Source organism: Panicum virgatum, chromosome 5K (genome assembly GCF_016808335.1).
Source record: "Panicum virgatum strain AP13 chromosome 5K, P.virgatum_v5, whole genome shotgun sequence".
In the NCBI taxonomy this organism is placed as follows: Eukaryota; Viridiplantae; Streptophyta; class Magnoliopsida; order Poales; family Poaceae; genus Panicum; species Panicum virgatum.
The window spans coordinates 38,891,883-38,908,327 of record NC_053140.1 but is presented as its reverse complement, the minus strand read 5'-3'; the positions used below and the strand labels follow the sequence as shown (position 1 = coordinate 38,908,327).

Here is a 16,445-nt window from a genome sequence, read left to right as displayed (position 1 = left end):
GGGCTCGGACACGGGAAAAGATTCTGTACGCCAACGTCTCTCCGAGGCGTAAACTGTTATCGCGGCGCCAGCCCTGCATGCCGCCCTCCAATCCAGTAATCCACCCTTGATTTTGGTCGCCGAAATTCTTTGGAGCAAATAAAGCGTGCATCTTCGCGGCGTTCTGAGTGCCGCACGCTAGAGAGCTCTCAGCAGGTCGCTTCGCTGCGAAGTTGTTGCCTCCTCTGTTTCTCTCCGGCCGGCGTCGTGCTGGGGGCTGGGCATGCCGTACGCACTGTCCAGATCAAGCAACGGGCAATAATGGCTTTCCTCTCAATTCTCAGAAGTCAAAAAAGTGGCCAAGCCTTTGCTTACGCATAAGCGGCAGGTTTTAAGCAGAGCCGTGCCGCGTCTGGTTCAGCAGCCGGTAGCTAGCTCTCGAGGATCCCCATCCCCGTGCGCGCCTCGTTCGCTTCTCCGGTTTTGTCCCCCGAAATCCCCTCGATCCATCCCCCATTCCCCCCGCACGCTCGACGAGCCGATCCACGTACATCCACCGATCCTCCTCCTAAGCATGCACCTGCCGCCTCCCGCTGCTCCCGCCCCGGTCGATCGAGGAATGCCGCCGGCGGCGGCTGGGGATGGGGCCTTGCCGGAGGCGGCGACGACGGGCAAGGACGACGATGTCGAGGCCTCGCCCGCCGCGTGCTGCCGCATATGCCTTCAGCCCGACTGCGCCCGCGGTTAGTACCTCAACGTCGTCGATCCTCACCTGTCACCTCTGCCGTTACACGTTTCTGTGTCAGATGTGAGGTCTTGATTTTGCCTAGCCATCTGATGATCCACCTGCGCGTGCGCTACGAACTGCACGCTCTCCTTTTCTGATGGCCGCTCGTTTCATTTTTTTTTTGCTCGCCACTACATGCATGCATGCCTACGTCAACCATCTTCTACTGGATAATGGATATTAATTGCGAGAGTAGCTAGTTAAATACATGGTTTATTTGGCATTTACATCCACGAGCACATATATGAAATCGCTGTAAGCCTGTTGTTAGTTATTTAGCTTGATGAAAAGTTTGGAAGCTCCATCTACTTGTTCCCTTCCTTTTTCACATACTGCTCTATGAACTTGTTATCTTGTATGGTTGGGGACGTTAAATGACAACAGTCCATAATTAGCTTAGTTTTGACTTTGGCTTCAAGACTGGAAAATATTAGTCCAATAAAGTCAATTCCGCCAGTTTTTTGCTAAAATAAACCTGTGCCTAATTATTTTCAAATCACCAGTCACGAATCCAAAAAGATTAGAGTCTATAAGCTCTTCCCTCCACCATCAACATACACTCCTAGATAATCCCTTTCTTAAAGGCTTAAAGCCATAACTCGACTAGGGCATGAAGTAGCCATACATCTAATCCATCTGGAATTCTGGATCCATCTGTTAATCACTCGCTTGCAGATCAGTATTAGATTTCCAAGTGTGTTCAAAGCTTTGTTAGCTTATGCTTGTTTATTGCTGTTGGAAATATTTCAGTTAAGATATATTGTGATCTTCACTATTAAGGAAGCGTTTAAACCATCTAAACGCGATTAAGGAAACCTAATGATAAAACCCTAATGGGCTGTGATCAGCAGGCCCATTAGGCCCATTTCCAGAGGCTGGCCCCCAGCCCCACAGTGCCTATAAATATAAGGTCGTGGTTAGCATCTTAATCAACCCATTCACGTCATTCTAAAACCATAGCCACCGCTAGTCTAATCGCTAAGGGCACTGGAGGGGTTTGGAAGGCCAAGCACTCCCGTTTGGCGCCCGAAGGACGCCGATTCGCTGCTGCATCTCCTACACCGACAAGAACGCCTATTTCCTCTACGGATCAGGCGTAAATGGCTGCTGCTACTGCTAACGCTGGTATAATGTTTACCAATTTATTCCGCATTAGATTGATTCGTCATGAACTAGGTTATGTTAAGATCTTGGGTTATTAGCCTCTAATGTTTAAGCCTGGCTATTTCTAACAATCGGTATCATGAGTGTAACACCCCTGTGTTAATCGTCTCGCTAATCACGAGTTAACTCGCTAATCGTGGACTCAAAATTTGTCATTAGCGTTAACCGAGTCCGCGATTTAATCTTTGTCTTAGCCGTTTTCGATCTCGTTTTTGTCCTTGATCTGAGCTCCAAATCAACTTTCGCCCAAAACAAAAGTTGTAGATCTTTTAATCCTCTACAATTTTTATTTTGGCCAAATTTCAAGTTGTTATATGAAATTTGGAGTTTTAGCGGGTCAAACTGGAGTCAAAATCATTCAAACGAGTCAACAGTGAGAGCTCCAGCGTTTTCACTGTTTTGCCCATACCGACACCGGCGACCGTCGACGCCGGCGAGCTCCTCCACGCGTCGCTCATCCCGGCGTTCCTCGGCGTCTGGGCGCCGCCCTTATCCTCTCGCGAGCACGGGAACCTTCTCCCTTCCAGCCTTCTCCTTCCTCGGAGCTAGGTCGAGCTCGAGCGAGCAGAGACGAGTTCGAGCCGTCGTCGTTCGTCGCACCGGCCAAGGCTCGCCGCCCCGCTTCGATTCATCGCGCTCCAACCCACTGCACCTCGCCCCGAAGCTCGTCCATCCCTCCACGAGCCCGGCCGAGCCCCTACCCCGGCCAAATCGAGTACAGACGCCGTCCACCATCGCCGTTTTCGTTGAGCTTCGCCATCGCCATCGAGCTGCTTTCCCCAGCCATCCTCCGCCCCAAATCGACCCACGGTGAGCTCAATCGCGGCCTCCTCCTACTCCCCGACCTATTCCTCACCCGAATCGGCGCCGCCGCCGTCGAATCGAAGCCGCGCCGCCGCGGAACGCGCTGGGCGCCGCCCGCGCACGTCGCCGGCTCCCCCTGCTCCAGCCCGCTTGCCGCTGCCGCGCGCCCTAGGGCCGCCTAGAAACCCTAGCCGCGCTGCCGCCCACCTCCGCCGCCGGCTGGCCCGGGCCAGGCTGGAACGCGGCCGCCGCCGCGCGTCCTGCCCCGGCGCCGCCGCGGGCCGCCGCGGACCGCCCTGCGCCGCCCTACGCCGCGCGCCTGCCCACCGCGGACCGCCCTGCGCCGCCCTACGCCGCGCCGCTCCGTCGGCCGGGCTCCGCCGGCGGGAGCCGGTGCCGCGCCGCCGCTGGCCGCATTGGCCGCACGCCGCCCGTGCGGCGAAAGCAGAGGAGGGGGAGGCAGCTGGGCCGGTGCTCACTGCCATGTGGGGCCCGGCTGTCAGCCCCCCTTTTCCTTTTATGTTTTTAAGTTTTATTTCTTTATTCCGACTGAGAAATTCATAATTGCCTAGAAATTCACAGAAAAATGCGAAAAATGCCAAATAAATTTTGTTGGGTTTCTAAAATCATGATCTTCAGAGGAAAAATACTTAAGCATGCTTTTTGTCACTGTTGCCCTGTTGAAATTTCAGTTTGTGTTTAAGGTAGTTTAATTTGTACCACTTGTTCTGTTGCTCTAAAAATTATGAAAAATTCGCAGTGGCTTACTCATTTCATGTGTAGCCCACTGTAAACGTTTCATGACCTGTTGCTATGCACTTTTGTGTAGATCTATTTATGTTCCTTTTACCTTGCTAGGGTTATTTAAATGTTTTGTTAGTAGCAGTAAATATTGGAAAATTTGGGTGTCATGCCGTATTGCTTTCACGTTGAGCTGGTACCTTGTGTTGCTGGATCATGCATGCAAGTTAGGGTTTTGCTTATAGTTTGCCCCTAACCATGTACTTTTCTTTATAGAAAGGTTGTTAGTAGTTTTTTTGGAAGGAAACACTTCAGGCTAATTTGAGTTAATCTTTTTAGCGCATTAGGTTCTCATGCATTGCACTGTGTTCTAATTGGGCATGGCATATTTTTATTCGTGTAGACGCTGCGAACGAAGCTGTCCACGAGCTAGTCGCTGAGCCGGTCCAGGAGCCACGAGCAGAAGAGCCACAGAAGGTCGCCGTTGAGCCCGCTGCAGAAGATCTCGTTAGCCCTGCTGACCTGCAAGGCAAGCCCCGGAGTATAACTATAATTTAATTTATTCAATGTTTATTTAAGTATTGTGCATTTATGTTCTAGGAGTTGATTGGAACCATAGTATGCATGTTTTCCCTAGTTACCGTGGGCCTATACTAGTATATAGGTGTCGCTAGAAATGCTCTGCTAAGTAGGATTTCGGTAGAAGTCGAGTGATTACTGTCACTCGCGAGTTTAGGAGCTTAATTCCATAGCTTGGCTTTGAAATGCGCTGGTGAGTAAAAAGAATTGGAGACCGGGCGGGAATGAATTGGAGTATTGTTTTGGGATAGATGAGAAAATGATCTTCTGCCTGTGTCGATTGAGGACCGTACCGTTGTTGGCCTTGATGACCGAGTTTGAACAGTACTAACCACATGCCGGAAGTAGGAGGTAGTCGAAACCGGTAAGCTAATTACCTGATTTGCAACGATACTTTGAATCGCGACCTGCTATTCTGGGAGTGGGATGATGGCGGGTGTTGGAGTGTATATCGCCTCCTAGTTCTCTGGGAGTTCGCTGTGAGGGACCCTTCACCCGGGTTTTGGCAGGCGTGATTCAGACGTCGGGGTGATGATGGGAACAGTTGACGTGTGTGGCCCGACGGGGTTTACGCGTGTCGTGTGAGTTAGGTCCACCTTGCAAGGTTAAATCGGATCGATTCGCCGTCTCTCTCGGTTAAGAGAACCTTGGTCACTGCGTCACATCGTAGTAAGAAGTGGAATAAGTATTGAAGGTAGCGATGGAATGTTGTACCTGTTGTTTTGAAGACTTTAATCTAATCTACCATATGTGCTCTAGATGATTAGGCGAATTTAGTTAATACTTGGTATACTAAATGAAGCTAAAATATTGAAAGTAAGGATTCACTTCTAGCAGCCTTTCAGCAAAAGAACTCCAGAGCCAAAAAGCCTTGCATGTCTAGGTAATGGGCTAAGTATATCCAGAGTCGGGTAAGCCTTGCTGAGTATTAGTATACTCAGGGCTGTTGTTGTACCCCTTTTTAAACAGGTTGTGTCCCCGCTGACTTCGAGGAGATCTGCGCGTCCTGGATTGGACAGCCGCTTCCTCCGGGTTGGACCGTCGAGTGGGCCCCGTCTTCCCCGTGAAGGTTGGGCAGGTTGGCGTCACATCGGTGGGCAGGATGTGGAGCTCACCTTTTATCGTCGTCGTAGTTATCGTATTGTATTTTCGAACTCAGTTTTAAACTTCCGCTGTGTTTTAACTCTGTCGTTTGTATTCGAACCTTTTATGTAAAACCTGTGTTGTAAATTAATTTTAAGTTTTCTGTGTGCTGGTAACACCTGTGCCCGTCTTCGTACGGGTCTAAGTGCAATTGTGATCCTGGAGTACAGTAGTTTAATCGGGATTTTACCCGACAGCCTGTCAGGTTACACCGTTTTAAGTGCACAGTAACTTGATTAAGTATTAAGATGATGGTTAGTGCATTTAAGCCGGTTTAATTTGGACGGTGCTGCTACAATGAGCCATCTTAACCTAGTCATGCACGGTCAATTTTTGAGCCATGTTTATGCCTCTGTTTTCGTCGGTTTAAGATGCAAAACGTGCTGTGCAGATTAGATCTTATTGCACAGTTAAGTTTGATTCACGGTTTAGATGCAATTAGATCCTGCAGAATGGCTTTTATGTGTTAATTATGCGTGATTAGATCTAAATCATGGTTAATTAAGTTTCTGATCACGAGATTAGATCTAATCTAATTCGGTTTAGGTCAAGTTTAAGATTAATCTTGATCTGTTAATGCTAAGTGTCTCGGATTAGATGCAAATCATTAATGTTTATGCTAATTCTTGGTTAAACCGAGACAAATTGATGATTAGCTATGTAATTAAGGTTAGGGTTTGCTGCTACTTAATCTGTTCCCCAAATTAAGCCTCTGTTCATGTTAATTTCCGCAAATTAGATCCAAATTCATGAGATTGGATGCATCAGTAAGCATGTAGAAGAAGAGGATTGCAAATTTCAAATCTCATTAAGAAAACCCCCAAATTTATGATGAACCCTAACCCTAATGGATGAATCCTTACCTGGAGATGTGTCTGAGCCATAAGATCTCGGCGAAGGACACCCCAACGGAGCCCCTCGACGGGGAGCCGCGCGACTCGGTCGCACGGCAACCCGGCGAGAGGATCCGGAAGGGCATCGAGGCGCTGCGGCGCAGGCCGCTCACCGCGCACGGCGCGGGACCCGCGCATGAGCAGCGCGAGGCTCGCGGCATCAGAAGGCGGAGGGCTAGGGCGGCGACGCTCGCGCGGCCCCGGCGGCGTTTTAGGCGGCCAGCATGCCGGCCGGGCTCTCCACACGCCGGCCCCACAAGGGCGTGTGGCACGCCATCAGCGGGCGCCCGGGGGGCGGCCAGCGGCCGCAGCTCCCTCGGAGCAGCGCATCAGGCTGCTGCTGGCTGGGGCCCGCTGGCGCGCGAGCGTCGGGCGCATGAGGCGGCGGCCGCACGGGGTCGCGGGGACAAGTCCCCCCACCAGCGTTGGTCGCGCGGCACCCCTGGCACGCGCTCCGGCGCATGAGAGCCAGGCGGCGGCCGGCCCGAGCGCGTGAAAGGGCAGATCAGTGGCGGCTCGGGCTGAGAAAGAAAGGGAGTGTGGCTTGAGTAGGGTTCTCAGACCAGACTCCACATATTTATACAGCATCAGATTAGTTCGTGGCCCTCCGATCGTAACGAACGGCTGAGATTGTTCCGCATTAGGGTTTTGCGGGATGGGCCAAATGGGCCAAATGCGCAGTTTGGGCCGCGCGCTTGGGGATGTTTTTGGGCTGTTTTTCATGAGTTTTAGCCCATTTAATGTTAAAGCCTTATTCTTTTACTGTTTCTTATGATTTAAGCTTAATTTTAATTGTTGTTATGTTTAAAGGCTTCAATTATTTCTGTTGCACTTATTAATTACCAGTATTATGTTAATTAATTTCCATGAGTTATGTAAATGCTTTTAATTATGTTTTAATTGCATTTATTCACTGAAAATTATGTTCATCCACCATAAGCAATTAAGATACACTCTATTTAAATGGAACCATCGGGAAGTTTATTTAGAGCACTTGTAATTAATTCTGACCATCGTTGATTTAATTACGAGTTTTAATGATAAATTTCGTTTGTTTTCCCCATCGGTGATGCAAATTGAAATTTATGTATGATTTTAATCAGACCATCGTAGGGTCAATATCATACTTCTTATGCGCATCTTAATTGTGAGTTTAATTAAGTTATTATTCTCATGATTTTCAGTGAACACTGTGACGGGCTACCTGAAATCCATTGAGCCCCTGAATGGCACCAAATATCCAAGCTAGTATAAAGATGTTAATGTTGCCATTGCTGTGTGCGAGTATGATCTCGCCTTACGTCAAGCCAAGCCAGCAGAGCCCACTGATCCCAATGGTGATCGTACTGCCATTGAGAAGTGGGAGAGATCAGACAGGATGGCCAACATGATCATTAAGAACACGATCACTCCGGCCATCTGTGGTGCTATTCCTGATAAGGACAAGGATGGTAATGATCTGAACACCAAGGCATATCTTGCCAAGGTGGAGGAGAACTTTAAGAGTTCTTCCAAGACTTATGCTAGCACCCTGATCATGAAGATGCTGACTTCACAGTATGATGGGCAAAGTGGAATCAGGGAGCACATTATGAGCATGTGTGACATGGCAAATAAGCTGAAGACACTGGATATGGCTATCTCTGATGGTTTTCTGGTGCACTTCATCATGACTTCTCTGCCAGTACAGTACAGTCCCTTCAAAATAAGCTACAACACTCAGAAGGCGACTTGGAGCATGGCTGAGCTCATTAGCTACTGTGTTGAGGAAGAAGAAAGGCAGAAAGCTGAGAGGATGAAGGATGCTGTCAACATGGTCAGCGAGTGCTTTGGGCGTGTTAGCATGAGCAACACTCCTAAGCATCAGGCTGAGTCTGGCAGCAGCAGGCAGCATAAGAGAAAGTTTAAGGGCCATAAGAGCAAGGCAGTGTCACATAAGAAGACCTCTAATGAGAGGCTGTGCAAGTTCTGCAAGTCACCTAAACATGAGCAGAAGGATTGCCATGGATTTAAGGAGTGGCTTAAGAACAAAGGTACAATTACTGATTATGTATCTTTTATTGATGAATCATTCTTAGTGAATTTTTCTCCTAATACTTGGTGGATTGACTCAGGTGCCACTGTGCACATTTCCAATTCACTGCAGGTATTCAGTTCGATCCGAACTATAAGAGAGGGGGAGCGAAGTCTAAGAGTGGCTGATGGCAATGAAGTGAAGGTTGAAGGCATTGGGAGCTTCAATTTGGAGTTACCAGGCGGCTTCAACCTTAGTTTGCATGATGTTCTTTATGTTCCCAGTTTGAAGAGAAACCTTATTTCTGTTTCGTGTTTAGATAAGTCGGGACATATTTGTGAGTTTGGCAACTCTGTGTGCAACATTAAATTTCATAATTTAAGTGTGGGCCTTGGTCATTTGCAAGGCGATCTTTATTTGCTCTCTCTTGATAAAGTTTATTCTGCAATGAATGTGGATGATGTATCGCATAAGCGTAAGCGTGATGATGAGACTTCTTCGAAATTGTGGCATTGTCGTTTGGGCCACATTTCGAGGGGGAGAATTGAGCGTCTCATAAGAGAAGAGATACTCCATTCATTAGATCTCTCAGACTTAGATCAACAATGCGTTGATTGTATTAAGGGGAAATTCGCTAAGACAATTAAGAAAGGAGCTACTCGGAGTTCGGGCCTATTAGAAATAATTCATACTGATATTTGTGGCCCGTTCCCAGTAAAGTCTGTTGATGGTTTTGACTCGTTCATTACTTTCACAGATGACTTCTCTCGTTATGGTTATATTTACCCCATTCGTGATCGATCCGAGTCATTAGATAAATTCAAAATATTCAAGGCTGAAGTGGAAAATCAGCATAATGTAACTATTAAATTAGTGAGATCGGATCGAGGTGGTGAATATAATGGGAGACATGCTCCATTCGGCCAAGTACCTGGACCATTCGCTAAGTATCTTGAAGAGAATGGTATAAAGGCTCAGTACAGTATGCCGGGCGAACCACAACAAAACGGAGTTGCTGAGCGTCGTAATCGTACACTAATGGACATGGTACGTAGCATGCTTAGTTATTCTACTTTGTCTATGGAGCTGTGGACGGAAGCATTAAAAACAGCTGCGCACATACTTAATCGTGTTCCTTCCAAATCCGTGTCAAAAACACCTTATGAGTTGTGGTTTGGGAAGAAACCATCGCTTAATTATTTGCGTGTGTGGGGCTGTCCAGCCGAAGCTAAGTTATTTAATCCACAGCAAAAGAAATTAGATGATAAGACGGTGAGCTGCTATTTCATCGGATACCCTGATAAGTCTAAGGGATACCAATTCTACTGTCCTGATCATTTCACTAAGTTCGTTGAGACCAGGCAGGCTGTATTCCTAGAGGATGCAGGAATCAGTGGGAGCTTTCCAAGGAGGGAAATTAATCTTGAAGAAATACGGGCTGAGCTTCCCATCCCGGTGATTCAAGAAACAGTAACACCTCAGTTAGTGCCGCTGTTTGTTCCTTCCGTTCAGAGTACACCATGTGTTCAGATTACGCCTCCTGTTCAGAGTACTAGCGCTGCTCCGCCTGTTGAAGTAACTCTTGATCCTGCGAGCGAACAACAAGCTGAGCAAATGGCGCCTAATGTTGAAGTTGAGAACCCTATCGAGGTGCCTCAGACTGCACCTCAACCAGCACCTCAGCCTGTTGAACCATTAAGAAGATCACAGCGGGCTAGGAAACAGACAGTTTTCCCTGATTATGAGACATACTTAAGTGAAGACATGTATGATATTGGGAAAGCTGATGATCCTAACTCATTTAGAGAGGCAGTATCATGTGAGAACTCTGCCAAATGGGTTGAGCCCATGGAAGAAGAGCTTAAGTCCATGACTTCCAATGATGTTTGGGATCTGGTAGATATTCCTAATGGAGTCAAACCAGTAGGCTGTAAATGGGTCTACAAGACTAAACGTGATTCTAAAGGGAATGTCGAACGATTCAAAGCAAGGCTTGTAGCCAAAGGTTTTACACAAAAGGAAGGGGTTGGTTATAATGAAACGTTCTCCCCTGTGTCTAAGAAAGATTCATTCAGAATCGTTGTGGCGCTAGTGGCTCATTATGACTTAGAGCTACATCAGATGGATGTCAAAACTGCGTTCCTTAATGGAGACTTGGATGAGACCATCTTCATGGCGCAACCGGAAGGTTTTGTTGTGATGGGCAAGGAACATTTAGGATGCAGACTTAAGAAATCTATTTACGGGCTTAAGCAAGCGTCAAGACAGTGGAACCTTAAATTCGATCAAGTGATTAAGAAATTCGGATTTAAGGAGAATGATGTGGATAATTGTATCTACACTAAGATAAAGGGTGGTAAATTTATAATTCTAGTGCTTTATGTGGATGATATCCTATTAGCGAGCAGCGATAAGCGTATGCTGCATGAAACAAAGGGATTTCTTTCATCCAATTTTGATATGAAAGATCTTGGTGAAGCCTCTTATGTTCTGGGCATTGAGATACACCGAGATAGGACCAAAGGAGTACTAGGATTGTCTCAAAAAGCATATATTGAGAAAATGCTTAAGAGATTTAATATGGATAAGAGTAAGGCCACACCTGTTCCATTAGCGAAGGGCGATAAGTTTAGTGAAGCCCAATGTCCTAAGAACCAATTGGAATCAGATGAGATGAAGGACATATCTTATGCTTCAGCTGTCGGAAGCCTGATATATGCACAAGTCTGTACGCGTCCTGGCTTGGCATTTGCTACCGGAATATTTGGAAGATATCAAAAAAATCCCGGAAAGGTCCACTGGGTTGGTGTCAAGAAGGCATTATGTTACTGCCAAGGCACTAAAGACTTCATGCTCACATACAGAAGATCAGATAACCTTGAAGTTGTGGGTTATACTGATGCTGACTTTGCTGGATGTGTGGATAGTAGGAAATCTACATCAGGATATATCTACACGTTAGCTGGTGGAGCTATATCATGGAAAAGCTCTAAGCAAAGTTTAGTTGCAGCGTAGACGATGCAAGCTGAGTTTGTGGCATGCTATGAAGCAACTCGACAGGCTGTTTGGCTTAAGAATTTTATTCCGGGCCTCAAGGTAATTGACAGCATTACGGAACCTATAACGTTATACTGCGATAATCAGTCTGCAGTATTCTTTTCGAGTAACAACAAGTCAAGTGGTGCTTCCAAACACATTGACCTTAAGTATCGTGTTGTGAAAGAAAGATGCCAGGATCGAACCATTAAGATTGAGCACATAAGAACTAATTCTATGTTAGCGGATCCGCTCACTAAAGCCTTGCCACCGAACGTGTTTAAGCAGCACATTACTAATATGGGTTTGGTGGATAGTCTTTAGGTCCTGGTTTAGGGCCATTATGACTCCCAACTAACGAATAAGCGTTCTACCGAGGTGTTTCAGTGAGACTGTGGGTAATGGGGTCCCAGTAGTGCATCAAGCTACTGACGACGCATTGGTCCGGTACTTTCTGTTACTACTAAGGGTGAACATTAGTATGATACGAACATTAGCCTTAACCGTTCGATCAAGTGGGAGAATGTTGGAAATATTTCAGTTAAGATATATTGTGATCTTCACTATTAAGGAATCATTTAAACCATTTAAACGCGATTAAGGAAACCTAATGATAAAACCCTAATGGGCTGTGATCAGCAGGCCCATTAGGCCCGTTTCCAGAGGCTGGCCCCCAGCCCCACAGTGCCTATAAATATAAGGTCGTGGTTAGCACCTTAATCAACCCATTCACGTCATTCTAAAACCCTAGCCACCGCTAGTCTGATCGCTAAGGGCACTGGAGGGGTTTGGAAGGCCAAGCACTCCCGTTTGGCGCCCGAAGGACGCCGATTCGCTGCTGCATCTCCTACACCGACAAGAACGCCTACTTCCTCTACGGATCAGGCGTAAATGGCTGCTGCTACTGCTAACGCTGGTATAATTTTTACCAATTTATTCCGCATTAGATTGATTCGTCATGAACTAGGTTATGTTAAGATCTTGGGTTATTAGCCTCTAATGTTTAAGCCTGGCTATTTCTAACAATTGCGACCCCTACTCCACTGTTGCTGATCGATTTTTCTTCTCTTGGTTTTGGAGTAGGCGATGAGCTCATATCTCCCTGTAGGTGCAAGGGGACTCAGCAGTTTGTTCATCGTACATGCCTCGATCACTGGAGGGCTGTCAAGGTATGGTTATCTTCTGGGAATTATGTTTAGTCTCTCAAATTTGTAAATTTTCATTGAATTGTATATAAAAAAAGGGCATGGAGCACTTGCAAGAATATGTTGAACTAGCTATGTACTTCCTTCACTTTTTTTAGTTATAAACTTGACTAAAATTGGGCCGTTACTTTTTCCATCTCGCCAATTGACAATTTGGCACCACGTCTAAGAAGCAGAATTTGCAATATTCTGAAGGCTAACTTTGACTGACAGCTTTCACAAGAAACATCCTTCCAAATTTTTTTAGTACATCTAATGAATAATGACAAAAGTTTAGTGATGTAGTCATCATATATCTAACTTAAAACATATTGACATATGCAAACTTTTTCGCAACTTGAAATCCCTAACATTATTAGATTCTGAAACTTTAGAAAAACTCCAACATATTGTCGTTAGGACAGAATGTAGTCAACACACTATTATCGTCAGGAGACTCACTATCACCAACATATTTGCATCCAACAAATTAAAAGTTCTCACACGAATCCTTCTTTAAATTGCAGCCAGCAGAATATATATAACAAAAATATTAGCTACCATAGATTGATAATGTGCGATAGCATGTCATGACAGAGACTTGCTCAGCCATTGTTAGATCGGAAATGAGATGTTAGCACTAAATTATTTTGTCTACATATTTCTGCAGGAAGGGACTGCATTTTCACACTGTACTACTTGCAAAGCGCAATTCCATCTTCGGGTTGAGTTTCTGGAAGATGACATGTGTCGTAGAATGAAGTTCCGGTTGTTTGTTGCTAGAGATGTCTTCCTTGTCTTCCTTGCAATACAAGCAGTGAGACCACATTTCCCTTTTATTTACCCCTTGTTGTTGTTCATTGTTCAGAATAATCTGGCAATATAAAACTGCACGGAGATTGAATGTTGTATCTTTGGGTAAAATCTGATGGAACATGGATTACTAAAGTAGAGCATTTATTTTGCCATCATAAGAGTACTGTTGTCGGTCGAAACCCACCGGCGAGCAGCGACAGGCAACACGAAGAGCCGGGAGGTCGCCGGAGCGCTGGCAGTCACTGCTTCCTCGTCAACGGCCCGCAATTCCGTCACGCGCCCGGATATTCCGGAGAATGTAAGGCGTGCCACCTGACCTATACCCGATCAGGAAGGTGCGAACGTGCTTGCAACGATTTGCCTGCATACACAGACACGTGGAAACGTAAGACCGAGCCGTGGTCGGCTCCCGGGACGACTCTTGCATCGGCTTTAAAGAGCCGATCGAGTCCCGGTGTCAGATTGGATCTGTGTGTATCCGAATATTGACGAATAAAGCGAATAATTATGAGAAACTTGCTTCAATTGAATCTAGATGATCTGATCCACGACAGGTAACTAAACCATAACAAAAAACAGAGGACTAAGAACTAGCAAGAGCCGATTCCCGGAACAATCCCTATTAAGGCCAAAATAAAGCATCTATTACATCACCGGAATATCCAATCCGTTTGCAGAGCCTAACCTAGCAGATATTGAGCTAATTCTTATAAAATAAGAACAAACCGTAACAGATTGGATCTACTAGATAGAAAAAAACAAGGTGTTAACTCTACGCAACTAACTCTCTGCAACGAGAATTAGCTTAAGATCAAGCATGAATGCATAGAGAGAACATGATATTCGTAGATGATAAGCAACAAAAGCACGATAGATCTACTAAAGCCATGCTACGAACATCGAGATAACTAGCACTACTCGCCATCAAAAACGCTTCAGTACGAATAATACCAAGGTAAAAGCAAGAACAACGCTGCCCTGATCGCAAGAAACGATCAGGACAGCATGACGCTTACTTGGATGAAACCCTAGAATTAGGGGTGGCGGTGCGCCAAGAGTTGTTGTTGCAAAACGTGATGACGTTCTCTTTTTCATGAATAACATAGGGTACATATTTATAGTCCGGAGACTTAGGAAACAATCTAATCCTATCTTGTCCCGATCGGACTCTATCTTTAATCTTGAACTAAATCTAAAGATACATGGCCCATGTAGCCCAAATGCTCACGCAGGAGCCGATTTACAAGCCTTCTTAATCTTCTGCTTTAAGCCCAACTTGCTTTCGGCCCTGTTAATTTATGGCGATAACAAGTACGGCTTTCGGCCCTGTTAATTTATGGCGATAACAAGTACGCTCATGAATGGCCGGATATTTCAGACTGTGTTGTAGAGGCCGGAATATTGAAATATTCCTTTATCTAAAAAAAGAGTATGCTCATGACATATTGATGTTGGTTAGTTTCTGGTATGGAGTGTGGAGGAGTAGATGTGAAGTAGTGGATGTTTCTTTTGTTCTGGTTTTGCTCTCGGGCGGTGAGCAGTTGAAGTGGGTAACATTTTGTGCTGCTTTGTATATTGGTAACCCCAGTACAAAAGGTGTAATACTCTGGTTACACTTTCTATAAAGCCACGCGTTATAAAAAAATAGAGCATTTAGTATTGTGTTTCAGAATCAGGCTTTACCCCTATATTATCAGTATAATTTATAATGTTGTGTAATAGTATCGTGCAGTGTTAGCATTAGCTTAAACGCTTTTTTTCCAAGGAAAACTTAAACATCGTTGAATGATTATTGTGCAAGATACTTGCAATGGATATCTCATTTGTTTTTTTTTTGCCTTCTCAGGTCATTGGTACCATTGCTGGTGTGGCATATCTGTTGGATAGAGATGGAAAATTCAGAAACAGGTTTGCTGATAGTGGAGATCACCTCCTGTCAAAGCATCCAGTTTTGTTCTACTATTGTGTTGGTAAGTTTGTTTTCTACTTTCGACTTCAATTCAGATTGTGCGTGCTGATAATGCAGTGTTTACTGGGTGGCTTGGAACTGATTAACTAAACAGTAAGTACCATATACACTGCATGTATCGGCCTGCATCGATTTGTCTTAGTAAACTCGGTCTCTGTTTGTCGCGGTAAACTCTCTTATGACTAATGTCTTTGAACCTATTTTCTTGTTCACTGAAGATAAAGTGCTTTACCGCAATGAAAACTCAACATGCCATGTCACACAATTGCTAATGCTACATCTTCTTCCTAAATTGGTACTACTGCAGTGAAAATACAATATTACAAATTACAATATAAGCTTTTCAAACTGCATATCAACTGATCTAGTAAAGGTAAAAAGGTAGCTAACTGAAACCGTACGTCTGTGCCCACTGCCCACCAAATTGCTCCAGGTGTGGTGGTGTTCTTCGCACTGATCGGACTTTGCGGGCTGCTGCTCCACTGCTTCTCCTCCGACAACACCGACCCAACATGCCTGGGCGGGTGCTCCTACGAATGCGTGGAATGCTTCGCGGCCTCCGGGGAAGCCTCCTGCCTCGTCCTTGCCGTCGTCGTCGTCGTCGTCTTCGCCATCCCCGGGGTCATCTACGGTTGCATCGCGGCGACTCTGGCCTTCCAGAACATCATGCAACGCCACTACCACATCCTCCACAAGATGGAGCTGACAAAGGCACGAGTAGTCTCTACTGATCGATCCGCTGAGCATTTGCATTTCGTTTCCATCCAATCAGATTTTGTGGGTTTGTTTGTTAATTATAACCGGTCGGAACATTTAACTTTTCGGTGAGCAGGTGTACCGTGTACGTCGTGGAGGACCTGCAAGGGGATTACGCGCCGCCACCCAAGATGGACCCGAAGCACGAGCAGCGCCTCAAGATGTTGCAGCTCGTGTAGCTGCTGCGACCACTACCTTCTGTTCTGCTTGCATCTCTCACCAGCCGAATCATCCAGAACATTAGCATCCCGAACCACGGTTAAAGATGTCTGGCTGTGCAACAATTGACTGGAACAGCTAAGATTTCACTTGGATATAAACTCGAATGCGTAGGCTTCCATCAATTGCTTGCTGCATCTTCCACTTCCAGCTTCCCACCTCCTGCACGGCAGCTGAGGACGACGTGCAATCGCGATTGGCGCTGCATTGCCTGACTCTCCCACCAGCTATCAGCAGCATCGATCTCGTTCCTCTCTTGCTTTGGAATGGCGCTATCGTCGTGATCACCTGCACGCATCTCCAAGATTGTGAACCCTAGGATAGTTGTGTGATGTTTCGACGACGAATCGTGGCTCAAAAA

At 45.9% G+C, this 16,445-nt stretch overlaps 2 protein-coding genes across 2 annotated transcripts; both read left to right on the top strand.

Annotated features, from left to right (window-relative positions):
• The first annotated feature begins 7,313 nt into the window (after positions 1-7,313).
• LOC120707377 lies at positions 7,314-8,520 on the top strand. The gene is made up of 2 exons (XM_039992270.1): positions 7,314-8,123; positions 8,237-8,520. The coding sequence occupies exons 1-2, from the start codon at positions 7,469-7,471 to the stop codon at positions 8,290-8,292; spliced, it is 711 nt and encodes a 236-aa protein (XP_039848204.1). The 5' UTR covers positions 7,314-7,468; the 3' UTR covers positions 8,293-8,520.
• A 6,509-nt stretch (positions 8,521-15,029) lies between these two features.
• LOC120709917 lies at positions 15,030-16,044 on the top strand. Its single transcript, XM_039995541.1, has 3 exons — positions 15,030-15,048; positions 15,543-15,852; positions 15,942-16,044. The coding sequence occupies exons 1-3, from the start codon at positions 15,030-15,032 to the stop codon at positions 16,042-16,044; spliced, it is 432 nt and encodes a 143-aa protein (XP_039851475.1).
• The last annotated feature ends 401 nt before the right edge of the window (positions 16,045-16,445 follow it).

Bases quoted from the DNA above. Each gene is read 5' to 3' on its own strand.
- LOC120709917 (XM_039995541.1), top strand. The intron at 15,853-15,941 runs GCATTTGCATTT...TTCGGTGAGCAG, and splicing joins TCTACTGATCGATCCGCTGA to GTGTACCGTGTACGTCGTGG.
- LOC120707377 (XM_039992270.1), top strand. From the start codon at position 7,469: ATGGCCAACATGATCATTAAGAACACGATCACTCCGGCCATCTGTGGT. The intron at 8,124-8,236 runs GTACAATTACTG...AATTCACTGCAG, and splicing joins GGAGTGGCTTAAGAACAAAG to GTATTCAGTTCGATCCGAAC.